The 26,669-nt window shown below is 32.4% G+C and overlaps 1 protein-coding gene across 4 annotated transcripts in view; it reads left to right on the top strand.

Annotated features, from left to right (window-relative positions):
* PPP3R1 (protein phosphatase 3 regulatory subunit B, alpha) overlaps positions 1-26,669 on the top strand; it is a 96,868-nt gene that overhangs the window by 42,042 nt on the left and 28,157 nt on the right. For all 4 annotated transcript variants that reach the window (XM_031950590.1, XM_012540166.3, XM_031950592.1 and 1 more), the window contains exon 2: positions 10,161-10,200. In XM_031950590.1, the coding sequence (XP_031806450.1) occupies positions 10,161-10,200 (40 nt within the window). The remainder of the gene's footprint in view (positions 1-10,160; positions 10,201-26,669) is intronic.

Here is a 26,669-nt window from a genome sequence, read left to right as displayed (position 1 = left end):
GAGGCAACTGGGGTTAAGTGACTTGCCCAGGGTCACACAGCCAGGAAGTATTAAGCGTCTGAGGTCAGATTTGAACTCAGGTCTTCCTGACTTCAGGGCTAGTGCTCTATCCACTATACTAACTAGCTGTCCCTGGTGCTATTTATTTAAGCACATTTTCCATTGGACTTTGGTGGAACTAATCCTGTTTTATTATAGTCTTGAATAAATCTTAAAATATTTTACTTTCTTTCTCTAATAATAAAGAGCTATAACTTTTATGTATTTCTTTGGAGCAATATTCATTCTTAAAAAAACATTTAAAAACACAGTTCTCAACCCAGCTGATGGATAGCTGGGGAAGCCAGCTTAGTCTAATTTCCTCTGCTCAGCATCTAGTGATTATGAGTCTACCTACTTACTATCTGTAGCAGTATATATAACTACTATTAATGTCACACAATGAAACCATATTGAGGGGAGGGACATGTCTCCTCAGACTAGATTAGTCAGGGACGTCTTAGTAAAAGATATGAGACTAGATCTCAAAACTAGATATTAAAAGATCTATAGGATTTGGACAGGAAAGAGAAGAGCATTTCAGACTACGAGAATAAAAGGAGTGAAATCTATTTGATTGAAAGGTGTTTGAACACAATAACTGACATTAAGCTTTGTTTCTCTAAGACCTGATAAAATGCTTTATTTATGGTAGGTGTTTTATAAACTGATGTTGAAATTAATTTAAGGCAGGGTAAAGAGGTTAGAATGACGAGACCACTGACCTGTTCAAAGTAGAGAGTACATGGATAGAGAGTGGATAGAAGGCAGGCAGTGAAAAATTAAGAGTTTAAACAGATATGCTCAAAACAGTATGTGTATATTCTATCTGCTATTCCTTAACCACATTCATTTCTAAACTTCCTGCAAATTGGTTCCAAAATTAATTTCAGAAATTAACAACCACCTCCAAATTGCTAAATCTGGTCATCTTTTCTTAGTTCTCTGTCTCCTTGATCCTTCTAATCATTTTTGGTGCTACTAATCACTCTTTGTTAGCCTCCTTTCATTGGTGTCAATGTTACATTTTTCTAACCTGTCAGACTGTTTCTTCTCAGTCTCCTTTGCTGAGGCCTCCCCTTCCCATCCCACTCCCCTTTCCTTTCCTAAGTTTGAGTGTCCCTAAAAGTTCAGTCCTGGAGCTTGTTCTCTTACCAGCTCCTGTGGGTTGAGTTTCCATCTCTACAGTGATGATTCCTAAAACTACAGCTAGCTCCTGAATTCCAGTCCAGCTTTGGAAAGAGCATTCTAAATATCTTTACCTTGATGTGTATTGTAAGCATTTCAAACCTAATATGTGCAAAATGAACCAATTACTTTAACATAAATTTTTGTAATTTATTAACACCACCATCCTCCAAGTGGTGTAGATTCATAATCTTAATAGTTTTAAAGTTCTTCCTTTTCTTTTCACTTCCTCCCTCTCCCATATCAAATCAGTTGCCAAGTCTTTTTGATGCACATTTCTCTTGTGCTTTCCCTTCTTTCCATTCATATTGTACTATCCTACTTAAAGTCCTCTATCATCTTCCACAGAGGTTCCAAAATTTTTTTTTGTAAAGAATAAATGTTTGACCATGTCATTCCCCTGCTCTAAAATTCTCCATGGCCCCCTATTGCCTCTGATGGAAACATTACTTTCACTTGGATTTTAATTCTCTTTTTCCATCCTTCTTTTCTTATGCCATATTATTCCCTTTCACATAACTTATGTTCCAGCCAATTAGGACTGATGGCTGTGTTCTCTATATTCAGTCTGTCTCTTTGTATTTGCACAAGCCATGCCCTCATGCCTGCAATTAATTTCTCATTTCTGATTATTGTAGAATTCTTTATTTCCGAATTTCTAAATCTTTTCAGGTGTCATGATCTCTATGAATTGTCTAGTCCTTTGTGATTTTCCCTTCATACTTGCCTTATGCTTACTATGTTTAAAAGCTCCTTGTTCTTGTATCATCAACTCCTCAACCATAATACTTAAAAAATACTTTTTTTTTTTTTTAAAGTTGAGGGAGGAGTCTGGACAGTCTATGGAGTTTCTAGTATTGTTCTTTCAGTACAGATTTTTCTGTCAATTTGTAATTTAAGCTTAGAGTTGCTCAAATCTGATTGCTTGTCATTGCACAGCTGATTTGTCTGAGATAGGCCTTGAATCCACATCTTCCTGACTCCACCCCTTGTTCCACTGTGCCATTTTGCTTTTTTCCTTTATATATAATCATGTTAATAAATGTTTAAATTGAATTGAACATACTATTTTTCTAAGTGAAGTTTTCATTATAAAATGTTATTCGGGAGAAATATAATTTATCTTTGGCCTGATTTTCAGTGAAAGATTTTTAAAAAATAGTTAATGCTTAATATTTAGTATTTAGTATTTTAGTCTTCCAAGCAAAGTCTTTTTAAATAGAAGGGACATTTAACACTTTACCCCCAAGTTGTTTTGACAGGTATAGACCTGCTATTGGCTAGAATTCTTTTATAAGTAATAACAACAATCTGTTATATTAGCACGTATGCTTGAAGCATATTTCATTAATATTTGTTTACAAGCTTTTAATACCAAATAGGTGACTTAAATGGTCATCTTAGATTTAACATATTAAGAGATTTTAATCAGTTCAGATATTTTGCTTATGGAAATTTCTTTTTGTTGGTAAGAAAACAATATTGTATAAAAGAATACCTTTTATCTCCCCAGTATTAAAATATATCCTGGGGAATTTCTTTAACATAAATGGTCTTTATTTTCCATTCTCTCCTCTTTTTTGCCCTCCCCCCCCCCAAAAAAAAAAAAAAATGAATTCAGTACTACCGATCTGACTCATCATCTCTAGAACAGATCACAAAGTAACAAGAGCTGACCTGGGAGGGGACTCCAAGGACATGTAGTTCATCCTATACTAGAAGAATTTCCTTTACAACATATGGTCACATAACTTCTATTTGGAGGTCTTGCTAATATCATGTCTCTCATTGTCCCTAGTTTGGAAATTCTTGCTATTAATGAGACTTTTGTGTGGATCAGATACCATTTAGTGAAGCTTTTAGTCCTTAGACCTTTTTTCTTCCCTGGCCTGGATTCAGCACTATTTTCAATTTAGGAGTCTTGGAATTTGACTTGAAAATAACAGAAGTTCTCTGGTTCAGTTCTTCTCATTTTATAGATTAGGGAAATGAGGTTCATCGAGGTTACACAGTAGTAGCAAAACTGAGACTAGGAGACATTTCCTACCTTCTTATCCCAGTCAATTTTATACCACATCATTATCTAGATCTTTCCTTCCCAGTATCGCAAAGAATTTAAGCAATTCTAATTATTCTCTTCAAGCCATTTAGCTATTTGTAGAAATGAGAATTGTAGAGTAGACACTGAGAGAGAAATACTTCAGTAAATTACAGAGCAGAAGATAATTTGTGATAGTGAAGATATTGATGATGAGGCAGTTGCCCTATAATAATTCTTCAAGTCAAAATAATTTCTCCATTAGTATATATGCAAAACTACCAAGAGAACTGATCTGTGTTGTTGAGTCATAAAAATAAATAAAACTTCTTTTCAATTTAAAAAATGTATATTTTTGACCAAGAAGAGGTAAACTGGCCAATCCCCCTGTCAAAAAACATAAAACGTGGCATCCTTTCTCTTCCTACTATTAACCCTCCAATTTTGTTTAGTGCTCCTTTCATCTTTAAAGTATCGGGATTAAAATAAGTAGAAATAACTTTTATAGAGGGATACTATAAACCTCTGAATGCTTTCAAAGGGTATGCTGTCAGAAGATTCAATAAAATCTATTTATTAGATTTGATTGAGGACAACATTACCATATGTGGTTGTTGTTTTTAATACTAACAAACCCTAAGTATTTTGTTAATAGAGGACTTCTTGTTTCTGTAATTTATATATTTGTATGTCAGTTTAGAAAATTCTTGGTTCTTTTTTCCTAATATGTGAAATAATTGATACATCAGAGCTTTTTGGTTCTTATTTTGATTTCATGAAAAGTATAATCATATTCAACATCATTTAAATTCTTTTATCTGTAATTTGGCTAAAAATAACTACAATTTGTTGTAGTTAAATATATTGGGTAGAGCCTAAATCTTTTGCACATGGGTCTGTAATATATAAAAAAATCAAATATAAAAGCATGTGGTTTGAAATGCCACCTTGTCCCCTAGCACTTTCATGATTACCATAAAAGGTAAGTTTAAAGATAAATCTGAAAGGATTTTTGTTTGTTTTGTTTTTTTAAGGAGTGACTGAAATAGAAGGGTTGTAACACTAACCCAGTAGAAGAGGTCAGAGGATTATAGGTAATCCCTTTTGTGTGTATGTCTGGGGGTTCTTGGCAAAATACTAGAGTAGTTTGCTGTTTTCTTCTCTAACTTATTTTATAGATGAGGAACAAAGACAACCAGTTAAGTGACTTGCCTATAATCACACACTAATACAAGTGTCTGAGGCCAGATTTGAACTCATGAAAATGTGTCTTTCTGATTCCAAGCCCTGTTCTCTATTCTGTGCCACTTAGCTATCCTATGTAGGTAATTAGTATTGTCTTAAAATAAACTTCAATGTCTTCATTCTTAAATTTTACATTGCTATTGTTCAGTAATGTCTTCTGTCCTACCTGACCTTTATTTACTTTTTTTCATTTTCTTCTACTGAGTTTTACAGAAATTAAACTCAGTGGGAGGTTGAAGAAGACTAATACTTTTAAAAAAAATGACGATATATTTTTATTATAAGTCCCCTAGAGTAGCAGGGAAAGTGCACTGGCCTGAATCTGATGACTAGGTCGGCCAAAATGAGCTTTGTTAGCTATCAGGCAGGGCCTCATTTCTATCTCTCTCTTAGGAGGCAATTGGACTAGATTTTAAGACTGTTTGACTCTCCCTATCCCAGAGTATTCAGTGAAGTCTTTTGTTTAGAGAAATGAATAATCTTCTAACAGATCTTTGTTAAAGGAAACAAAGATTTAGATAATCTCGGTGGGAATAGGTTTAATTCTTATATACTTTTGGATTGTAATATTACTTTACAGTAGTGCAGAGTACAACCCATCTTCCTTTAACTTTTGAAAGTTCCATTTTGTAGGATGTGAGGTGAAACCATACTGTTTAGTTTTGTACTTTTTATTATTAATTTCCTCATGTGACTATGAATACTTTGCAGTTCTTTTGAAAAATGCATATTTTTAAAACATTTATTGCTTGGACAATAATAATCATATATACATATTTTTCTGGGTGTGTTTATGTATATATATATATATGTATATACATACATACACACCTATTTATACATATATATGTATGTATATCTATATAAATTATATATTATGGATACCAAATTTTTATCAGAGAAATTTGATACAAAGATTTTTTTCTCATTCAGCCACTTCTCTTATACTAAATGTACTGATGTTGTCTGCCCAAAAGCTTTTTAGTTTCATTTAATCAGTTATCTACTTTAACGTTTTTAACTGCCTCTATTTTTTGGTAAAGAGTACATCTCTTATCCCTAGATGTGAGAGGTACATTATTTTTTTTTTTATATTATTTCTTTTCTTTTATATTATTTTATTTATTTATTTTATATAATTTATTTATTATTTTATTATTAATAATAAAGTTACCCATCCTTTTAGAATGCATTGTGTAGTGTGATATTAGGTGATGGTCTGGGCCTAATTTCTGCCAGACTATTTTCTAGTTTTTCCAGCACTTTTTATGAAATAGGAAATTTTTCTATACATAACTTAAATTTTTCATTCTATCAAACCCTGGATTATTAGATCATACTGTTTCTGAAACTCTCTCATCTAGGCCATTTTATAGATTTATCTGTTTTTAAAAGCAGTACTATATGACTTTGATGACTGCCGATTTATAATATACTTTGATGTGTCTCTTTCAACTTCATCCTTCTTTTCATCATTTCTTGATATTCTAGATACTTTGTTTTCCTAAATGAATTTTGTTATTATTTGATCAAGCTATAAAGTATCCTATTGTTAATTTGATTGGTGTAGCAGTAAGAATAAACAGTAATTTTATAGTATTGTTGTTTTTATTATATTGGTCTAGTCCCAATATGGGCACTAAATATTACTTTAGTTATTTAGATTGTTATTTAATTTTTTAAGGAGTGTTTTGAATCAAATTTATAAATGTCTTTTTATTTCATTAGAAGCTTGAGCCCAAATATTCTATACATTTTGTGATTATTCAGAATGGGACTTCCCTTTCTATTATTGCTTCTTGTGTTTTGTTAGTAATATAAAGAAATGCTATTAATTTTTGAGGGTTTTGTAGCCTCCAACTCTACTGAAGTTATTGTCTCAGTAGTATTTTCAATGATTTCCTGGGATTTTCCAAGTAAACCATTATATCATCAGCAAACAAGGATACTTTTATTTCCTTTTTACTTATCTTTATTCCTTCAATTTTCCCCCTTCATCTTATTGCTATTGCTAGCACTTCCATTAACATACTGTATTTATTGGGAAAGATTCTAGTATATCCACATTGCATTTTATGTTTGTTTTTAGTGTTAGATGCTTAAAAAAAAAAAAATCCCTCTGTGCCAATGTCTTTTTCTAGCATCTATTGAGATGATCTGGTTTGGGATGTTTGAGGTTTTAATATGGAACCATGTTTCCATTTCTAGTATAAAGCCTGTTTGATCATTTGACTCTAATCTGTTTGATAGGATTTTGTTTAAAATTTTTGAGTCACTATTCCTTTATGTATTGGATTACAGTTTTCTTTCCTTGTTTTTATCATTCTCTGGTTTGAATACACAACTGTATTTTTATTTCATTAAAAATTCTGGTTAAGAGTTCTTTCTCAGTTTTCGAGAATAGTTTGTGAAGTTTGGCCATTACCTGTAATTTAAAAGTTTGATAGAATTCTTTTATGACCCCAATAGGATTCCAGGTTTGTTTGTTTGTTTCTTAATTCTTTTTGGCTAGATCTTTTTCTTTTTCTGAGATTGTCTAAAATCTATTATCTAGTATTCTGGATGGTTTGGGTATTTTGTATTTTTGAAGGTTTTTAAAATTTATTTAGTGTTCTCAATTTTCTAAGCATATATTATGTTCTGATTATTTTTTATTCTGGTTTTTCTATGATCGTTTTGCTCATGTCCTATTTCATTATATATGTATATATTTTTTGCTTTTTGAAAAACCAGAATAGCCAAGGATTTAGCGATTTTAATAGTCTTTGAGAATCATCAGTATTTAATGTTATCATTTCTGTAGGGGTTTTTTATTCAATTTTTCTATTATCCTTCTAATTTTTAATGGGTCCTCTTTGGTGCTTATTTTAAGTTTTTCTTAATTTGCTTTTAATTTTCAAAAGTGCATATTCAGTTCATTTATGTCTTTTTTTCTTTTTCTATTATTGAATATATGTGATCCCTCCCCCTTTAGCTACTTTAAGCTACATTTCCAGAAATTTTGGCATGTTATATATTATCATTTTCTTTTACATAATTATAAATTGTTTCTGTGACTTATTCTTTAAAACACTAATTATTTAAGATTTCATTGTTAAATCTCTCTTTGGCTCAGTATCCTTTGTTGGTAGCCTAAACCTATTTCTCTTTTTAATTGCATTTTTGTGTATGTAAAGAATTTTTTGTTTACCGTATTTCTGTGACCTGGTCACATGGTTGTTTTTGTGAAAGTTTCATGTGGTGGAGAGAAATATATCTCTTTATTTATTTGCTGTCTTTTTAGAAAGTGTCATAAATTTTTAAACTAGTTATTTTCAGAAATTTGTTCAGTCTATAGTTGCCCTTTTGCTTATCTTTTCTTAGATTTAGTCCAAAACTGATAGAGTGATATTGACGTTTCCTGGGATTGTTATGTTGCTCTTTATGTCTTCCTGAAGCTTTGATGTTTTTCTTAATGAATTTGGGTGCTAAGGCATTTGGAGCATATAATTTTATTACTGATACTGGTTTGTCTACCATTTCAGGGTAATAACAGTTTGCTTGGTATTTTTTTGGGGGGGGTTGCATAGTTGCAACTTCTGCTTTTTGAATTCACTTGATATGCATAGTAAATTTTTTTCCATCAATTTTATTTTGTGTATGTGCCTTAAAAAATGTTTCTTGTAAATAACAGGTTGTAACATTTTGTTATCTAATCTGTCTTTTTTTGTTTGTTTGTTTTATTATTAGATTGTTTAACCCATTTACATTTACAGTTATAAAAGTTAGATTTATATTTTATTCCATATCTAAAATTGGAGTTTGTTATTTTCCCCTCTTCTGCTGCAAACATAATATTATGTTCTCTCAGTTACTGTACTTTAATCCCTTCCCCTCGCTCTCACTAGCCTACCCTTTTTCTCACTCTTGATATCCTCTCTTTTCATTTTTCTTTCCCTTTAGGGTTTTGTTGATTAATTTCTCTTCATGCTTTCATATGGTTAAATATTTCTACCTTCTTTTCTCCCCTTAGTTATTCAAACAGATTTTCTCTTCCTCTATTCTCTTCAGTTTATCCTGCTTATTTTTTTCATTTTTTTTTTTAACCTCTTTTGAAAAATGATTTCTTTCTCTCCATTATTGGTCTTCTCTGTTTACGCTAAATCCTCATTCTCTGACCCATGTCCCCTATAATCATCTGCCCTCTTTTTTCCTTCTATCAAGGCTTCCAAAGTATTAATTCTAGGCTTTGCCATCTAGGTACTCTTTTCCACTGCCTTATAGAGTTACTCTGTGAATTTTGTTTTTCACTCTCCAAAAAAGAAAAAAGCCAAATTATTGCAAGTATCTGGGAGGAACCTCCCCTCCAACCCTCATCCATATTTTTTCTTGTTGACCCACGCCCTCTCCCCCCCCCTTTTTTTTTTTTAACATGTATTTGGACCTACCTGGGTTCATTCTTTTTTTCTCTTCCTGATGCCAGTTTCCCTCTTCAACTTCCCTTCTCTCTGGGGGAGACTTTTCATGGAACAATACCTTTAGTCCTCATAAAGTGTAATGTTCTCATTTACTTTCACCTGAAAGAACCTTCTCCCTTCTCTAAAGTAAGACCTTTTTCTTTTCCTCCCCTTTTAAGCTTTCTCCCCTTTTTCTCCCTTATAAGCTGTTCTCTAAGACCAAAAGGTCACTTTCCCTCTTTGATAGCCCTTAATTTGACTCCAGTGCATAATTTACTCCTCTGCATTTTTTCTCTGCTCCTTAGTTCTTTGGCCAAGCATTAGCAGTCCAGAGCTGCCTTCCATTAGCCCCCCAGCATTGGTGTTTCTGGAGTATAGTTCCTATCAGACTTTTGCTACTGGAAGGGTGTGACTAAATTGGCCATTGAGCCCCAAGAAAACTTCTGCAGCCTGAAACCTACCTAGGTCTTGATGGTGCTGGACTGAGGAAGGTAGAATGAGGATAAAGGGATGGGCTTTGACATAAGCCTTTATACTGTCTTTGGTTCTGCTAGAGCAGCCTCACTCCTGGTAATGGGGGAGGAATAGTGGATGAATTGGTCAGGGAACATAATTTACTAGGTTGAGTTTTTTTTGTTTTTTGTTTTTTTTATCTTGTTTTCAATCTTGTCATCCTAGACCATGAAAACAATGAAAGTTGCTTTATCTTTGGCACATAATTTCTGGGTTTGTTGGGGGAAGGAAGGTTGAGAAATAATGGGGAGTCAGAAAAAATTTTTTTCTAGTCTTCCATCTTGTTACTCCATGACTTGTAAGTGCGTTACCATTTCTTAATATTTTTGCAGCAATTCACACACATAGGCCCCTCACCTCTGTAAAGAAAGAAAGAGACTAATTTTCTTGTGTCTTCTTCAGGGCCAGGCTTGGTCATAACAGTTATAGAGTGTTTAAGGGTTTATATGTGTCTGTGTGTTATTTTCCTGATCTTGCTAATTGCCTTAAGATTTATCTGAAGTTGTTATTTTAGTATTTTTAAATATATTTATTTTGGTTATAGGGTGTACACTCCCATTTTTGGCATGGAAAAATGTAGAATCTTGCCATTTCACCTATTTCACATGCTCCAAAGTAAAATATTTACATTTAGCATATCAAATGACTAGTTAATTTTGACTAATCAAACTTTTTTTTTTTTTTTTTTTTTTAAATTTCAGGGAAATGAAGCAAGCTACCCCCTGGAAATGTGCTCACATTGTAAGTAAAATTTATTATTAATGTTTTGACCTTTTTAAAACCAAGCTAAGCATTTTAAGTGTTTAAAATGATACTAAATTTTATGAGTAATTATAAGCTGTTAACTATTTGCTTGGGTTTATTTTTAAAATGCAATATGATTTATGGTAGTTGATTTCTGGATTGCTCTTTCTCTAATTATGGGTAGAAATTGCTCTCTGTTTTAACAGGTTAAATTTGCTTTCATTCATATGATGGAAAGCTTAGTTTTAGTTGTACCAATTCAAAGATTAGAACACAAATAATAGCATTCTGAATCATGCCAATGTAATTATTCAACCTGTTACTCCCTCTGACAGCACAGAGGGTTAGGAATATGAAGTAAAAATAGGATGGATGAAAATACACATTTAATGATGACAACTATGAATGGAATAGACTCATTTATAACATAGTAGTTAGATTTTTAAAAGCAGAACCTAACATTATTGTTATTTCAACAACATTATTTGTAAACAACACACTTAAAACAAATATTCACAGAATTATAATTAAGGAACTGGAACAAAATCTATTGTGTTTCAGTTGACCTGAAAAAAACAGATATCACAAACAATACACTTGGTTAAAAGGTAATTAAGGAAGTTACATAATATTCACATACAAGTAGGCAATAAAAATTTAATACTTTATTGGAGATATATGGACGTAATTAACATTTATATAGATGTATCCATATTTACATTTGTGTCTGTATGTAAGACCAGTCACTATTTCCCCATGGATAAGGAGTCAAAAGATATGAACAAATAGTTCTCAAAAGAAGAGAACTTAAAGTATTCACAAGTACATGAAAGAATGCTCAAAATTGCTAACAAGAAAAATGCATATCAAAATGACTCTTAGGTTTTTTACCTTTCACCTTACAAATCGGCAGAGATGATAATTAATCACAGTAGTCAGTGTTAGAAGGGATGTGGGGAAATTGACCTATTGATATATTACTGGTGGATGTATAATCCTATAGAATGAAATCAGTATGAACAGTCTGTGCTCATAGGAACCAGGTGACACTTTTCTCAGAATTATTTTGGTTTTAATGATTGCAGATTTTTTTCATAGATCTCAATAAATGAGTTAGGGCTACTTTAGTTAAAAAGATAGTGTGGAGATTTTACTTTATCCATGTAGTTGTTTTATCTCCCTAATAGTTCACAAGTTTTTGAGGATGTGAAATGTCAAAAGTGTTTTCATAGCTCCAATCCTTAGGGTCCTAACACAATTTCTTCCTTGCACATATATTATGTCATTTAATTCATAGTTAAATGTTTAACAGAACATTTTTAAAAATCCTTTTAATATCTGGAATTTACGAAGAAAATGTTAAATGGGGAGAATTTTTAAATAGTAATTAAATATGGCATTACAACAAGTTTTTTTAAGACCAAAGTATTATTTTCAGAGTTGTCTAATTGAAGTAATAGTGCATCAAACTGGTATAGGATATATTTCATCAGCAATTTGTTTTGTTTTTGTTTTCAAAGAGATCACTGGTAATTTTATTACATTTTTCTCAGTTATTTTGTGTTTTTTTTCCATGTATAAAAAACTTCTAACATTTGTGTTTAAAACATTTTGATTCCAGATTCTCTCTCTTCCTTCATCCTCACTATTCCTCATTGAGAAGGCAGATGTGAAATCATGCAAAAAATATTACTTTTAATACTACTCATACTTCTATTGGTGGTTGTATATGGCTACAAAACATAGAACACAATGTATGAAGAATTAAGCTACATTCTTTGAGGAGAAAAAAATCTGCTTTGCTTCCTATGTTCTATAGAATGCAATATAGTAATTTATCAAAAAAATTTAATTATGTATCCATATAGGCAAACTTAGACTAGTTTACAAACCATTGATATTATCTAAATGGTTTTCTTTTTATGTTACCTTTGGATTTTCATTGTGTTGTGGGTACGATACGTTGTGATGTCTTGTTTACTTGAGCCTTTTGGTCTCTGTGTCCAGTAAAGGAAATATATACTCTTGGGGTGATTTCCTCAAAGCTGAGACTTTGGTTGTAACTTGGCATGATAACTTGGAGGAGTAACTGAGTGTAAGATACTACTTTAGATAATATAGGGGATAGATTAGATTGGGTCACACCTACACATTAGGCTTCTTGCAATGGTAAACCAGACTTAAGATTTTAAAGAAATTTTTTGTAAAGAATTATCTTTTTTTTTTTTTTTTTTTTTTTTTTTTTTAGAAAAAATTGCTAATTTATATGTAAGAAATATATATATAATTTATATATAAGAAAGTTTTCTGAAGATACATTTCTTTGGATTGTTATTCAGTATATTCTATGTGGGAGAGACTTTTTCCATTTTAAAATCATATATCTTACTTTGAAAAGTGACCCAAGTTATACTGTGACATATTTAATATGTATAGGACTGCTTGCGATCTGAGGGAGGGAGGGGTAAAATAGGAACAGAAGTGAGTGCAGGGGATAATGTTGTAAAAAATTACCCTGGCATGGTATTCTGTCAATAAAAAGTTAATTTAAAAAAAAAGAAAAGAAAAGTGACCCAAGAAAAGGTCATAAATTCAGAAGGAATGTTTTCTTTTTCCAAAAGAAGGCATCTTCAGAAACTTTATTCAACCAACTACTAAGAACAACAAAATGAAGAGGTTTCAGCCTCTTACTCTGAAATTTATTTGCAGGTCAGTTAAAGTGATGCCTATGTTTTTTAATAGTTTATTTTCTTGCTCTTCCCTGTTTTCAACTACTTTCTCTTAAAGAAAAATGTGAAATTTATTTATCAATGTGGACACGTACAAAAGGGCCTTCCTCTGTCTTTAACAAATTCATTTCTGCAGTTGATAAATTTAGTAACAGATTCATCAATAAATGGCAAACATCTTTGTGTAAACCCAAGTGTACTTATACTTTGAGTGTAAACTTAGAGAACTTAAAAGGTCCTCTGCCTTCAAATTGCCATATATGCCTTATCTATATGACTATAAAATAATGAGTTTGTTTCTCTAAAACTCACAAGGATTACTCTCTTTATGTCAGATTTGTGAAGTGGAAGGAACCTAAGAGTCCAACTAGTGCCTGAGTAGGAATCCTGTACCTGTGTGTTATGATTAAATTATCAACACAAAAATAGTCCCCATATATACAGTTCAGTGTGGTAAAAGGAAAGATCCAACAACAGCAGCAGGTCTGTTCTTAAGGAGCTCACAGTCTATTGAGAAGAGATAACATGGAAATAACTATGCATAATTAAGATACATTCAGAGGAAAGTAGAACTTATTAGTAGAGGGAAAGCACTAGTAATGGGGCGAGGGGAGAGAAGAGATCATGAAAAGCTTCTTTTAGAATATGGAATTTTACATAGGAAGAGAAGGAAATCCCAGAAGCTGGGAGATGACCATGAGGAGGGAAAGAATTCCAAACATGAATGACAGCCAGTGAAAATGCATGGAATTGGGAGATTGGAGAGAATGCTGTTTGAGGAATAGCAAAGAGACAGTATCACTGGATCACAGAGTAGTTATCAGAAGACTCAAAAGTTTGGAAGGGACCAGGTTTTATATTTAATTCTCAAAATTATAGGAAGCCACTAAAGTTTATATTAGACTACTCGAAAGGGGAATTCTTTGAGAGAAGTATATGTAGTTAAACTGTGGTTCTAGGGATAAATTATGCAAGTATTAAGATACCTGGATTTAGGGATGTCAGTTATTATTACTAATCAGCCTTTGGATTGGGGTGAGGAGGTGGGAAGGAAGATAATTATCTTATATTTTGAATAGATGAACTTCAGGTAAAAAACTCATTACTGTATTTATACTGCCATAATTCTGTACAATTTAGACCATATTATTTTATCACTATTAACTATTTTTAACATTTATCTTTTTCTTTTTTTGTGATTTTTGAAAGGCTATTTTGCAAAAGTTAAATATCACAGAGCAGACCAAAACTTACTAAAACAAAACAAAACAAAACTCTGTTCTCATTTTATAATGAAAATCAGTGGAAGAATTGAGCAGGTGATAAGATTGACTTTATAGCAGATTATCACCCATTCCATTTTGATTACCTTTATGTAGATGGGCACCTGCTTTTTCAAGAAGTAGGAAAAAATGGTTCTGTTTCTAAGTTTTTCCAACTATTGATCTTCATGTTATTACAAACTAACTTAATATGTTAGAGCAAAATTAGGATTTGAGATAATTTAACTTTTGCCCTATTAGTTTATAAATCAAAGTTTGGAATATATCTGTTACTTTTCATAATTCCAAATGCCCTGTTCCTTGTTTTTTCCAAATTGGAAAAGAGTTGCAAATGCTGATAGTTGCTCCCCCAGCCCACCTTTAGTAATCTTAAATCGAATGTAATTTTTTTTCCTTAAATTTGTTTAAGAGAAAATGAAAGTGGAAACCAGAAATCTTATTCACTTGAGGGACAGACCTATGATAATTTTTTGATGTTTAAAGCTAATTTTTTAAGATTTAAAATTTTTGTTTTTTTAAAACAGTAGGTTATTGGGAAGGGGGGGTGTTTTTCTAATCTCCTTTAAAGATCTATTCAGATGTCTTAGTGGAGCATGGAGATGAGTTAGGGTTCTCAAAAGTTACATTAGAAGAGTACAATTGTCTTGACAGTTGACTTATGGAAGAAAGGAAAGGAAATCTCCAACTCTATGCCAGACATTGTACTAAGCACTTTACAAATATTATCTCATTGATTTTTTTCCAACAATCCTGGGAAGTAGCCTACCTGAGGCAAAGCAACCTTGATTTGCCCAGGATCACAGATAATAAGAGTCTGAGGCCAGATTTGAAGTTAGGTTTTTTCAACTACCAACCCAACTTTCTATCCCTAGCTACCTTGTAGACAGAAATACCCAGGAAGGCTTATCACTAGAAGGTTGACCTGAAGGTGAAGATGTGAGGGAAAGGGATTTCACAACTCAAGACTGTCAACTAAGATAGGAAAAAAATTTTTTATACTGTGAGAAAAAACAAGATCTAGGAAATGATACAGAATTACCTTACTTAAAAAATAAAGATTTGTATGGGGGGAGGGGGGTACAGAGAGTTAGAAACTACTGTGTCATAAAGTGATGACAATTTTGGTCATGGACGATTTGATTTTTCTCCAGAACCCAGTTTCCTCATCAATAAAATGAAGGGGCTTGATATAGGTGCCCTCTAAGACCCATTCCAACTGTAGTATATGATTTTTAAAAATCCTAAAACTGAGCATCGCCAAGCAATACTTTAAATTTACATTTGACTATACTTTAAAAATTTGTATTAATAATGTACTTGATAATTCGATCCTTTCCCCAATATTTGTTTATGAATTCATTTTGTGAAGTTTATATCGCAAGAAAATATTTGCGCCTAAAAGTTTTTTAAAAGAGGAAATTTTAATTCCTTTAACAACTTTGGGGTCTGAGGAAAGATAGTATAAATTCAAAATGATGGTGATATCTCTTTACTATTTGTGTTTTCCTTAACGTCTGTGTTTCCAAATGTTAGAGAGATCTACAAAAGAAAGCATGCAAAAAATAAATAAATAAAACCACACACCCTGGCAATGAACATGATCCTTTCAAAAAATCTTCATTCTATCTTGTGAGGTAGAATTTGCACTAAGCTTCAGGTTATGATTTCATGTTTTTATTTGACTTTCATAGCAATTCTTTTAAATGTATATTACTACCCTCATTTTATAGATAAAGAAGAAATTAAGGGTCAGTGGATTCAGGTGATTTCATAGTGGTACCATAGTAAGTATCTGGGGGTGAAATTCTAATTCAATTCATCCTGACTACAAGTCAATAGCCTAGTCTGCCTCCTTTTTGCAGTTGAGGAAACTGAGATAGACACAGGTTAAATAGCTTGCCCATGTTCTAGCTAATAATTGATCCAGTTGGAATTTGAAGTCAAATATTTTTCACACTTTGCTTAATAATTGTTGATTTATTCATTATGCTGTCTATTTCTAACAATTGAGAAGAAATAAAAATATAATTAAATTTCCCAAAACTTAGTCATCTTTTATTGATAAGGTCCACACAGGGAAGTGAGAAACACTTTAAAAACCTATGAGACACCAAAGACTGAAATAAATAATTAATTATAGAAATAAGAAAGAAAAATAGAAATTAAATATTCGACAACTTTCATCTTTAGAAAACTCATTTTTATTTGGTATCATTTTTTGCTTGGCACACCTTGCATTGAATGCAAATTTGTACAAAGCCGTCAGCTATATTACATTTTCATAATTCAGGATTGAGCAATATGTTTTTTTTTTAAGTGTTACTACAAATGTTGACTTTTATATTGTCACTTATCCCTTTGTATTTTGTTTTTCTATTTAAATTATCTTTTTTGCACTACTAAATAAGTTAGGTTTTAAATATCTTTAATTATTTGAAGTGTAGGATTTTAATATTGTGCATATAAAATTATAAGCCAGGGAATATGTTCTGTTCTTTTCCCAGGTTTTGATCTAATATGTGGGGCCTTACCAGCAAGTATTAAATTAACTGCTCTCTCCACTTTCTTTCTTTTTTAATGTGAAATGGCATGACTTTACTTACAGATGAATATTTCACTGAAAGAGCTTGGTCTCAATTTTATTAGGAATTCCTATTAGGAATTACTGAGATTCCTATTGAGGAATTTTATTAGGAATCTCAATAGTGTCTTTTCTTTTTAGAAAAAATAAAAGCTAGACTTTCTGTTTCATTCTTACCCTTTTTTCCTCTTCCAAAGAAATGTGCAAAAAGATCACTTTTTGACTTTGGAAATGTTCCAAGATTATAGACTAATTGAGAAAATTTTTATTTCCTTCCACTCCAATCTCAGTCTCTCCCCTCATTTTTTTCTTTTCTATTTAGTTTCAATTTAGCCAATATGTATTAAATGTTTGCCCTTCATTAGGATATTGGAATATAAAAACAAAAATTTAAGATCCCTACCTTCAAAATATTTACATCATACTAGAAACATTTAATATATATACACAATATGAGGTAGTTTGGGGAGGGGAATAATAATTAAAATAGCTGGCAATTAATATGGTGCTTTAAGGTTTGCAATTACTTTTCCTGTTTTCATTTGAGTTTCATAGCAACTCAAGGGATATTATGATCCTCATTTTATAGATAGGGAAACTAAGCCTCAGTGGATTCACGTGGTTTCACTGTAGTCTCATAGATAATAAGTATCTAGGGGTAAAATTCTAATGAAATTATTCCTGACCACAAGTTTAGCATTCTGTTTTCTGAAGAACACTTAACAATTAGGGGGATCACAGAAGCTACACAGGAAAGTTGACACCTGAGCTGAGCCTTCGAGGAAGATTAGAATTTTGAGAAGCAGAGATAAGAATGAAATGTATTCCAGGGCTTTGGAACAATCTATACCACTACACAAAGGTAGATGTCTGACCAAGATGGCTGCCTGGACCCAGGCAGAGTCCCTAGCTTCCACATAACTGGTTCTGGCAAAAACCTGAAATTGACTTCAGATTAAATTTGATCAAGAAATCCAATGAAAAACTACAAGAAGTGATTTTTACTTCAGAACTGAACAGAAAATCAGCCTGAATCCCATAGGCAATAATACTCATTTGAATTTCCTACCAAACTCTTTTAAAAGTGGTATTATGACCCTCACTTTTTTTTTTTTTAATGAAATAAAAAGTCCTTGAGGAAAGAATTGGGAGGAGAATAAAAATCTTAGGACATTAAGTGGTAGATTTTTATTTAAGTAACAGGCTCCCCTGAAAAACAGAATAGACTGAACAAATCAGTAACTTCATACATAAGATAGCCAGAAATATTAGAACAAAATCAAAAAATTGGAAAAAATAGGCAAAAATATAAGATAATGAATATCAAAAATAACTGATAGGGGAAAAGGTGACGGGGAGAGAATTTAAGAATCAATGGATTTCCTAAAAGCTATAATTAAAGAAAAAAAAAATCCATAACTCCTCAATGGCCATATCTTTTAACATCAGAAAGCAAAGTGAAGACTTGACAGAATCCACCAATCACTTCTGAAAGAAATAGCCCTGAATGCCATAGTAAAAATTCAGACCTTCCATGTAAACATTGGGGGTGAAGGGAACAAGTACCAAATAGCCACTGTCAGGAATACACAATACCTAAGGAGTAGCTGATATTATAAACAAAAGGAAATTATGGAACCCAATATTCCAAAAGGTAAAAGAATATAGATCTATAGCCAAAAATCACTTGGACTGCAAAGCTGAGTAAATCTTTCAGGGAGTGGCCCTTGCAACAATTTCTAATGAAAAAATTAAGACTGAACTTTGAAATAAAAAAGAGTCCAGGGAAATCTGAAAAGGTCAGTTTATGTGAGTAATTAGAAGGTGCTATGTGATGTGATGCAGCACTAACCTAACAAGGGGAGAAGAAATAAATACTTCTGAGCCTAAATGTCTTTAAAAGGTATTGAGGTGTAGTTAATAACAAGAGAGAACATAGAAGCAAATCTAAGGATTTGAAGGGGAGGAAAAAGAAAGGGAAAAAGAGAGAGAATGTGTGTGTGTGTGTGTGTGTGTGTGCGCGTGAAATTTCTCATTTTCTTTCATGTATTCTTTTTACTTCAAGTGAGAAATAACAATTCTACACACACACACACACACACAATATTTGGTGTCAAAATGTGCCTGATGAAAGTGAAGATTAGAAGTGAGGGAAAGGGGCAGCTATATGACCAAGTGGATAAGTACCGGCCCTGAAGTCAGAAGAATCTGAATTCAAATTTAGCCTCAAACACTTAATACTTCCTAGCTGTGTTACCCTGGGCAAGTCACTTAATCCCAATTGTCTCAGCCAAAAAAAAAAAAAAAAATAGAAGTGAGGGAAAGCAAGAGAAAGAATAAATGTGGCTAGGGAATAGTCCCAGTAAAACAAATTTCTTAATGCTGATGGGGGGGGGGGGGAATAATGCCAAAAATAGAAGAACTTTGATATATATATATATATATATATATATATATATATATATATATATATATATATATTTAATGTACAGAAAACAGAAAAGAAATTCAAAAGGAAACATAGATAAGCAGGACAGTTTTGAAATAGTTTAATTTTTTTATCTTGTATTTTTTTTTTTTAAGCAAAAGATACAAAATGGAGGGTTTCCTATAGAGTCTCCTTTTGGTGTTATGTAGAATTAATCCCTTTTTTGGTGTTTAATTTCTGAATTTTCAAAAATACAAAAGAAGGGGATGGAAAATAGTTTGGGGAAATTACTTTCTGGATGAAAGGTGAAGTATTCGAAAAGGGACTGATAATGAGCGAACCTAAAAAGGTAGGTTGTAACCAAATTACATTTTAACTTAGACCTGTCAAATCATTTTAAGCAGTCTTCAGAAAAATCCTTTGAGTTTAGTTTATTTATAAAAGGTACATAATTGATTGGTGAAGTTGAAGGCCAAGAGATAAAGAAGTAAATTGATAATAAGAGAATATAGGTGGCTTTCTAGGAGTTTGGTTGTGAAAGGAAAAAGAAATAAGAAGACTAGCTTGACTTAATTAACTTGCCAAAGTCAAATTAAAGTTTTTAAAAATAGATTGGGGAAGGAGCCAATATATAGGAATAGATTGAAGATCTAGTGTCAGAGGAGAGATGATTAATAGGACAATCTCCTGGAAGAATTAGGAAAATATAGATTGTAGGGTACAAGTAAACACATGCTTCTCTAGAGATTATAATGCAGAAAAATAAATTATCCGAGTACAAGGTCTGTATTGTATATTATTTTAATATAGCTAATGCTTTCAAGATTCCTAATTTTTTTTATGTTGAATTTATAAATGAAAACTGCTGGTATTCTATTTAAATAATCTCTTCATTGTTAGCTTGATTCTCTAAGTAACCCAATCCAAAGACTGATGTGGAAATTGGACATCCTTCCACAAATCCAGTATAGGAAAGGGTGGCATAGATGGTTCTAAAACTTAATTTTAAGGCAAGCAAGACCCTATAAGAGAGCTTTAAAGTGACCTGTGTAAATTAATAATCAGGATTTTTTTTTCAATTATTAAACTTTTTTTTCTCTTATTCACATCTCCACTTCCCCTCACGTCTCCTCTCCACAAAAGCAAAAACAGTTTTAACCAAAAATTGTCAAATAAAATAAATTTCCATAATGACCACATCTAAAAATATGTTTCCTTGTGTATATTAGTCTGTCATCTATCTGTTAGCCTTTATCATCACACTCTGGAATCATGGTTAATCAGAGTTCTTAAGTCTCTCAAAATTGTTTATGTTTTATGTTTAAGTATAAATTGTTCTTCTTGATCTGTGTGCTTAGTTCACACAAGTCTTCCCTGATTTCTCTTGACAGTCTTTGTTCATTTCTTATGGCACAGTAGTATTCCATTACATTTATATGTTGTAATTTGTTTAGTAATTTCCAAATTATACAAAATTATGTTAAAATTACTATACATATTTTGGTACATATGGGATATTTTTCTATTTAATTTCTTTGCCTGGTAAGCGGTATTGCTGGTCAAAGAGTATGCATACTTTAATGACTTTTTGAACATAGTTCCAATTTATTTTCCAGAAAGATGATTTCTTTATGCCTTTCTAGCATTTGTCATTTTCTCTTTTTTTGTGTGTGAGCTTTGTTAAATGGACGGGAATGAAGTAGATCTCAGAGTTATTTAATTTACATTTCTCTGATTATTAATGATTTGGAACATTTTTTCACATGGTTATGGATAACTTGAATTTCTTGAGAAATGCCATCAGGACTTTCAAGATAATTCTTTTATAGCATATATTCCTTTTCTTTTTTTCTTAGAAAAACAAAGAGGAAAATTATCTAAGATGGAGATCATTCTAAACAAGGTTATTATCCCATTCTTATAGCAATCACAAAATTATAAAATATTGTATTTGGAAGGAACTTAGAAGGCATTTTATTTTACAGAAACAGGCCCAAAGATGTGAAATAAAACTTGCTTAAATTGACAAATAGCAAGTTACTGGCAAAGCTGAAAATACATCGCAGTTAATTATGTTTTCAGTTATATCTTATCAGGTTTTTTTTTTTTTTTTTTTTTTTTTCCCACTAAACCACACAGTCCCAATGTGGTAGCCAAAGGTCATTTATGATCTCAGAATCCTACTGTAAATCCCAAGAGTGGGAAATTTGTGGGATAATTCAACCAAACCAAACAATCTTGCCAAGTTCTAGCTTCTTAAGAAGGAATTATTTGGATCTTAGGGATCCATTTAGAAGGATTTTCTCGGCTCCCCAATTCCATTTTGGGCATGAGTGGGTGGTAACACATTTGTCATTATGTAACTTGGCGAAGGTCACACAACTAGTAAAGAGTCAACTGTCTGAGATTGTATTTGAACTTGGATCCTCCCGACTGTAGGGCTGATGCCCTGTCCACTGACCCACCTGGTTGCCCCATCTTAGTACATCTTTTAAAGAAAATCAGAAGGCTCTCTGACAGTAAAAAGATAATTCACTACAAATTGATCACTTTGAAGAATCTAGGTTTTATAAGTGACCTGGATGTTAATAACTTTAGATCTTCTCATAGACCCTAACTGTGATAGGAATGAGTAATATTTCTTAGTGTCCTGACAGCTAAAGTAGGATCGTTTTTCCTAAGATTTTATCTAACTTAGGCTAGGCTTTTTTTTTTCTTTAAGGTATTGTCTTCAAGACTTAATTGGGGGAACTTAGGACAAAAGTCTTAGGTGATTGTTGGACTGAGGAGAAAAAAGCCAGGGCTTCTCTCTTACTATCCCAACCAGTAGATCATCATGAACAACAGAGGGCCAAGAAAACTGTACCCACTTGACTCAGTTCTGTATTCCTGATTGAATAACACTCCTTTTGTGGCTAAGAAAATCTTTTGTTTATTATAAGATGTTCTGAGTGTCTCATTTCATCATAATCTTGACCTGTGCTACAAAAGTGTAGTAGAGACCCTGTAGGAGATCAACAAGGTCAAAACTATTTTCACAATAACAAATGTTATTTATTTTTTTTATTCTCTGTCTCTCAGAATATCATGGAGCTTTCCAGAAGATATATGACTTATGAATTAAAATTTACTTTTGCTTTATTAAAGGATAAATCTGTAGAGATGGCTAGATTTAATGCATAGCTTATATTTATCTGGTATCAGTACTAAGTAATCCATGAAGATCTTTTATTGGAATGTTTAGCAACAGACATAGTGGTGCTAAAATATTCAAAGTAGGAATAACTTTTAAATCTATAGTTTATCCTGGGACAATGAGATTAACATTTATACTGATAATGCAAAAGGAATTTGTAATTTATATTTACAAAGATCTAAAATTGACATTCTAACTGAAGTTTTGTTTTGGAAAATAACAGTTTTCTATAAAATTATTGATATTTTAAATGAATATTTATTTTTTAAAACTTTTATATATAATATGGTAAACATCAATAGATATAACTCCTGTAAATAAAAGCTCTTTGGGCAGAGGAAATTGGGGTCCAAAGAATTCAAGTAATTACTTCTTAAAATGCTAGAACCCAGCAAGGTCATTTGGTCTGATGAGATGTTATAAGTCCTTGCTCTTGGGAATCACAGTGTGACTCTGAGAGTCTAATTGACGTTTGGTTTTATAGTGGAAAATGTAACGAGTTGGTAAGTGACTTAAGTTTTGCTTTCAGCTTTGCTTTGCAATTTCTTCAGTTTGAGCAAGTTATTTCACCTCTCTGGACCTGTTTCTGTAAAATAAGATAATTTCTACAGTCCCTTCCAGATATAATTATATGCTCAATAATCTCTAAAAAGTGTAAAGATATCCTGAGACCAAAATATTTGAAAACCACTGCTCTAAACTCACCTACCCCCAAACACTAATTTCCACTATAGCATTCTCCACAGTTGATTATCTGCCTTTGCTTGAAAATCCTCAGTGAGGAAATACCGAGGCTGCCCTGCTCCATTGGGAAATGTTTCCTTACATTAAACCTAAAATTGCTTCTTTGAGATCTAGAAATAGTAGATTTAAAAATGAAAAGGGATCTTAGAATCATTTATACCAGTGCCACTATATTTTACAGGTGAAGCTGGGTTCTAAAGCAATTAATTAACTTGCCAAAGATCACACAGTGGCAAGGATAGAGATAAGATTCAAACCAGGTGCCTTGGCTCCAAATACAGTGTGCTTTCCACTGTACTTGACATTATTCTTTCTGTAATGGGAAGCCAAGCATAATAAGTTTAATCCTCCTACGTGAGACTCCTCCATGCATTTTAGGATACATATTGTGCCTTCTCAAAGTCTTCTTCATAATAAAACATCACCAGTTCCTTTAACTGATTTTTCATATGGTGTGAATTTAGGGCCCTTTCTATTGTTCATATTCTTTCAGTAATCTTTATTACCCAGACTTACATTGGTCTAGCAAAAAAAGAAAAAATCCTTAATTTTTTTCCCCGATATATATTGACCCATGCCATCCTTATTATCCTTGTGAAGCTTAGTTTTTGAATGCAGGTGTAAACTTTTGGCTTATTTCTGTTTAATAATATACTTGGCTCAATTTGAAATCTTTTGGGACTCTTATTAGGATGGTAGTCTTCTCATTTTGTGTCAGCACCTGCAATTTTCATCAGCATGCCATCTAAGCAGTTATTTAACTCATTGACAAAACTGTTAAACACCAGAGGTCCAAGAAGGTTGTGTTTGAATCTGTTCCTTTCTGAACTTGTTGGGGGAAATCATTTAATTTTGCTAGACCAAATGTAGAACGTAACAAAAATAGAATGTAACTTCTATTCTTTTCATTATTCTTTTCAGATTCCCACAATGACATTAAGCAAATAATATATTATTCTCTTCCTAAGATATTTCCAACTAATATGTTACCTATGTTGGTTACATCTGCTATTTATTAATATGACTTCAGAGCAAAGATGAGTTTTGACATATTAGCTGAATTTTTTACTTTCCCTAGTTTCCTTCTTTGGAAACAGTATGGCACTTTCCCATACATCTTTGGCGAAGATACACACATCTCGCCCCAGATAAAGAAGTAAACATTTGGGTAGGTATGATCTATTAAGTGAGACAATAGTGCATATTTTAAAATTAATTTTTAAAAACGTGGTAGCAAATTGACTTTAAGTTTTGGGAATGAAAATATTCTTTTTAACAACCTTTGAAGATTCTTCTAAAGTTATTTCAGTTGGTTTTTATTGGTTAATACATAATATATTACTATTACCTAGTAGGTTTGGTCCCAATACTGTATATATGCACTAGAACTGTTAAAAGTGACATATAAGGGGCAGCTAGATGGTGCAGTGTGAATAGAGCACCAGTGCTGAAGTCAGGAGGACTCAAGTTCAAATTTGACCTCAGACACTTAACACTTCCTGGCTGTGTGACCCTGGGCAAGTCATTTAACCCCAGTTGCTTCAGGGAAAAAAAAGTGACATATACTTTAAAAAACCACTTGTGTATGTGTGTTTAAAAAAAAAAAAAGTAATTACCTATCTGTATATATGTTGTTACCCCAGTAGAATTCAAATCCTGTGCCATCAAGACTGTTTACTTTATCCCTAGCATAGAGTTTGGCACATAATAGGCACTTAATGTTTGTTGTGTTTTGTTTTGTTTTGTTTCATTTTTTTTTTTTTTTTTACTTAAATAGTCCCATTTTATTTTTTTTATTTTATTTTTTTTTCTCTTTCACAGGCTAACTTTTATTTTTATTTTATTTTATTTTATTTTTTATTTAATAGCCTTTTATTTACAGGATATATACATGGGTAACTTTACAGCATTAACAATTGCCAAACCTCTTGTTCCAATTTTTCACCTCTTACCCCCCCCACCCCCTCCCCTAAATGGCAGGATGACCAGTAGATGTTAAATATATTAAAATATAACTTAGATACACAATAAGTATACATGACCAAAACATTATTTTGCTGTACAAAAAGAATCAGACTCTGAATTATTGTACAATTAGCTTGTGAAGGAAATCAAAGATGCAGGTGTGCATAAATATAGGGATTGGGAATTCAATGTAATGGTTTTTAGTCATCTCCCAGAGTTCTTTTTCTGGGTATAGCTAGTTCAGTTCATTACTGCTCCATTAGAAATGATTTGGTTGATCTCGTTGCTGAGGATGGCCTGATCCATCAGAACTGGTCATCATCTAGTATTGTTGTTGAAGTATATAATGATCTCCTGGTCCTGCTCATTTCACTCAGCATCAGTTCGTGTAAGTCTCTCCAGGCCTTTCTGAAATCATCCTGTTGGTCATTTCTTACAGAACAGTAATATTCCATAATTTTCATATACCACAATTTATTCAGCCATTCTCCAACTGATGGACATCCATTCAGTTTCCAGTTTCTAGCCACTACAAAAAGGGCTGCCACAAACATTCGTGCACATACAGGTCCCTTTCCCTTCTTTATAATCTCTTTGGGATATAATCCCAGTAGTAACACTGCTGGATCAAAGGGTATGCACAGTTTGATAACTTTTTGAGCATAGTTCCAAACTACTCTCCAAAATGGTTGGATTCGTTCACAACTCCACCAACAATGCATCAATGTTTGTTTCATTTTTTTAAAAGAAAAACAAGAAACCAGAAAAGTCTTATCTAATATTTTGCTGCATATATTTTAAGAATGGGAATAAATGTTTAGCCCATATAGGCTGCTGATATGAACCTTGGTTTAAATATGCTTATGAGTACTACAGAATGGCTTAGCATATGGTACCTGACACATGGTAGACAATAAATAGATATTTGTTGACTACTAATACTTTTATAATGTCATTAAACATATTTACTTCTCCATGTAAGGTTGAATTCATGTCTTCGGGAAAAAAAAAAACTGGATTAGGGATATTCTTTCTCTAGCTCATTTTACAGATGAGGAAACTGAGGCAAATGAGATCAAAGTGTTTTATCCAGGGTCACACAGCTAGTTAAGTGCCTAAGGCCAGATTTGAATTCATGAAAATGAATTTCTGATTCCAAGCTCAGTATTAACTGTACCACCTACTTACTCTTTAAAATATTGGTTCTATTAATGGGCAGGATGCCACTACTGATCAGCACAAGATTTCCAACCTCCTCCATTTCCAACTTAGATCAGTTTGCCACTCCATCTCCTCCACCCTCCCTTAAGCAACTCAGTAGCATACCCCAGGACCTTTCACCCTATCTATGAGAAACTTAGTGTAGACATTCAAACAGAATAATCCACTGCAGGTTGAATTCCTGAACTCGAGTTCCACCATCCTCAGATTTCCAAGCCTTTTGGATTACAGATTTCCACTCCTATTTCCAGTAAGAAATAAGAGATCTCTTAAGACCTCCTTATAATCATGTCCTTTTACTCCTTGTACCATTAAAAAA

Source organism: Sarcophilus harrisii, chromosome 2 (assembly GCF_902635505.1).
Source record: "Sarcophilus harrisii chromosome 2, mSarHar1.11, whole genome shotgun sequence".
Classification (NCBI taxonomy): domain Eukaryota; kingdom Metazoa; phylum Chordata; class Mammalia; order Dasyuromorphia; family Dasyuridae; genus Sarcophilus; species Sarcophilus harrisii.
The sequence above is the reverse complement of the archived record's forward strand: the minus strand, read 5'-3'. Positions and strand labels throughout refer to the sequence as shown.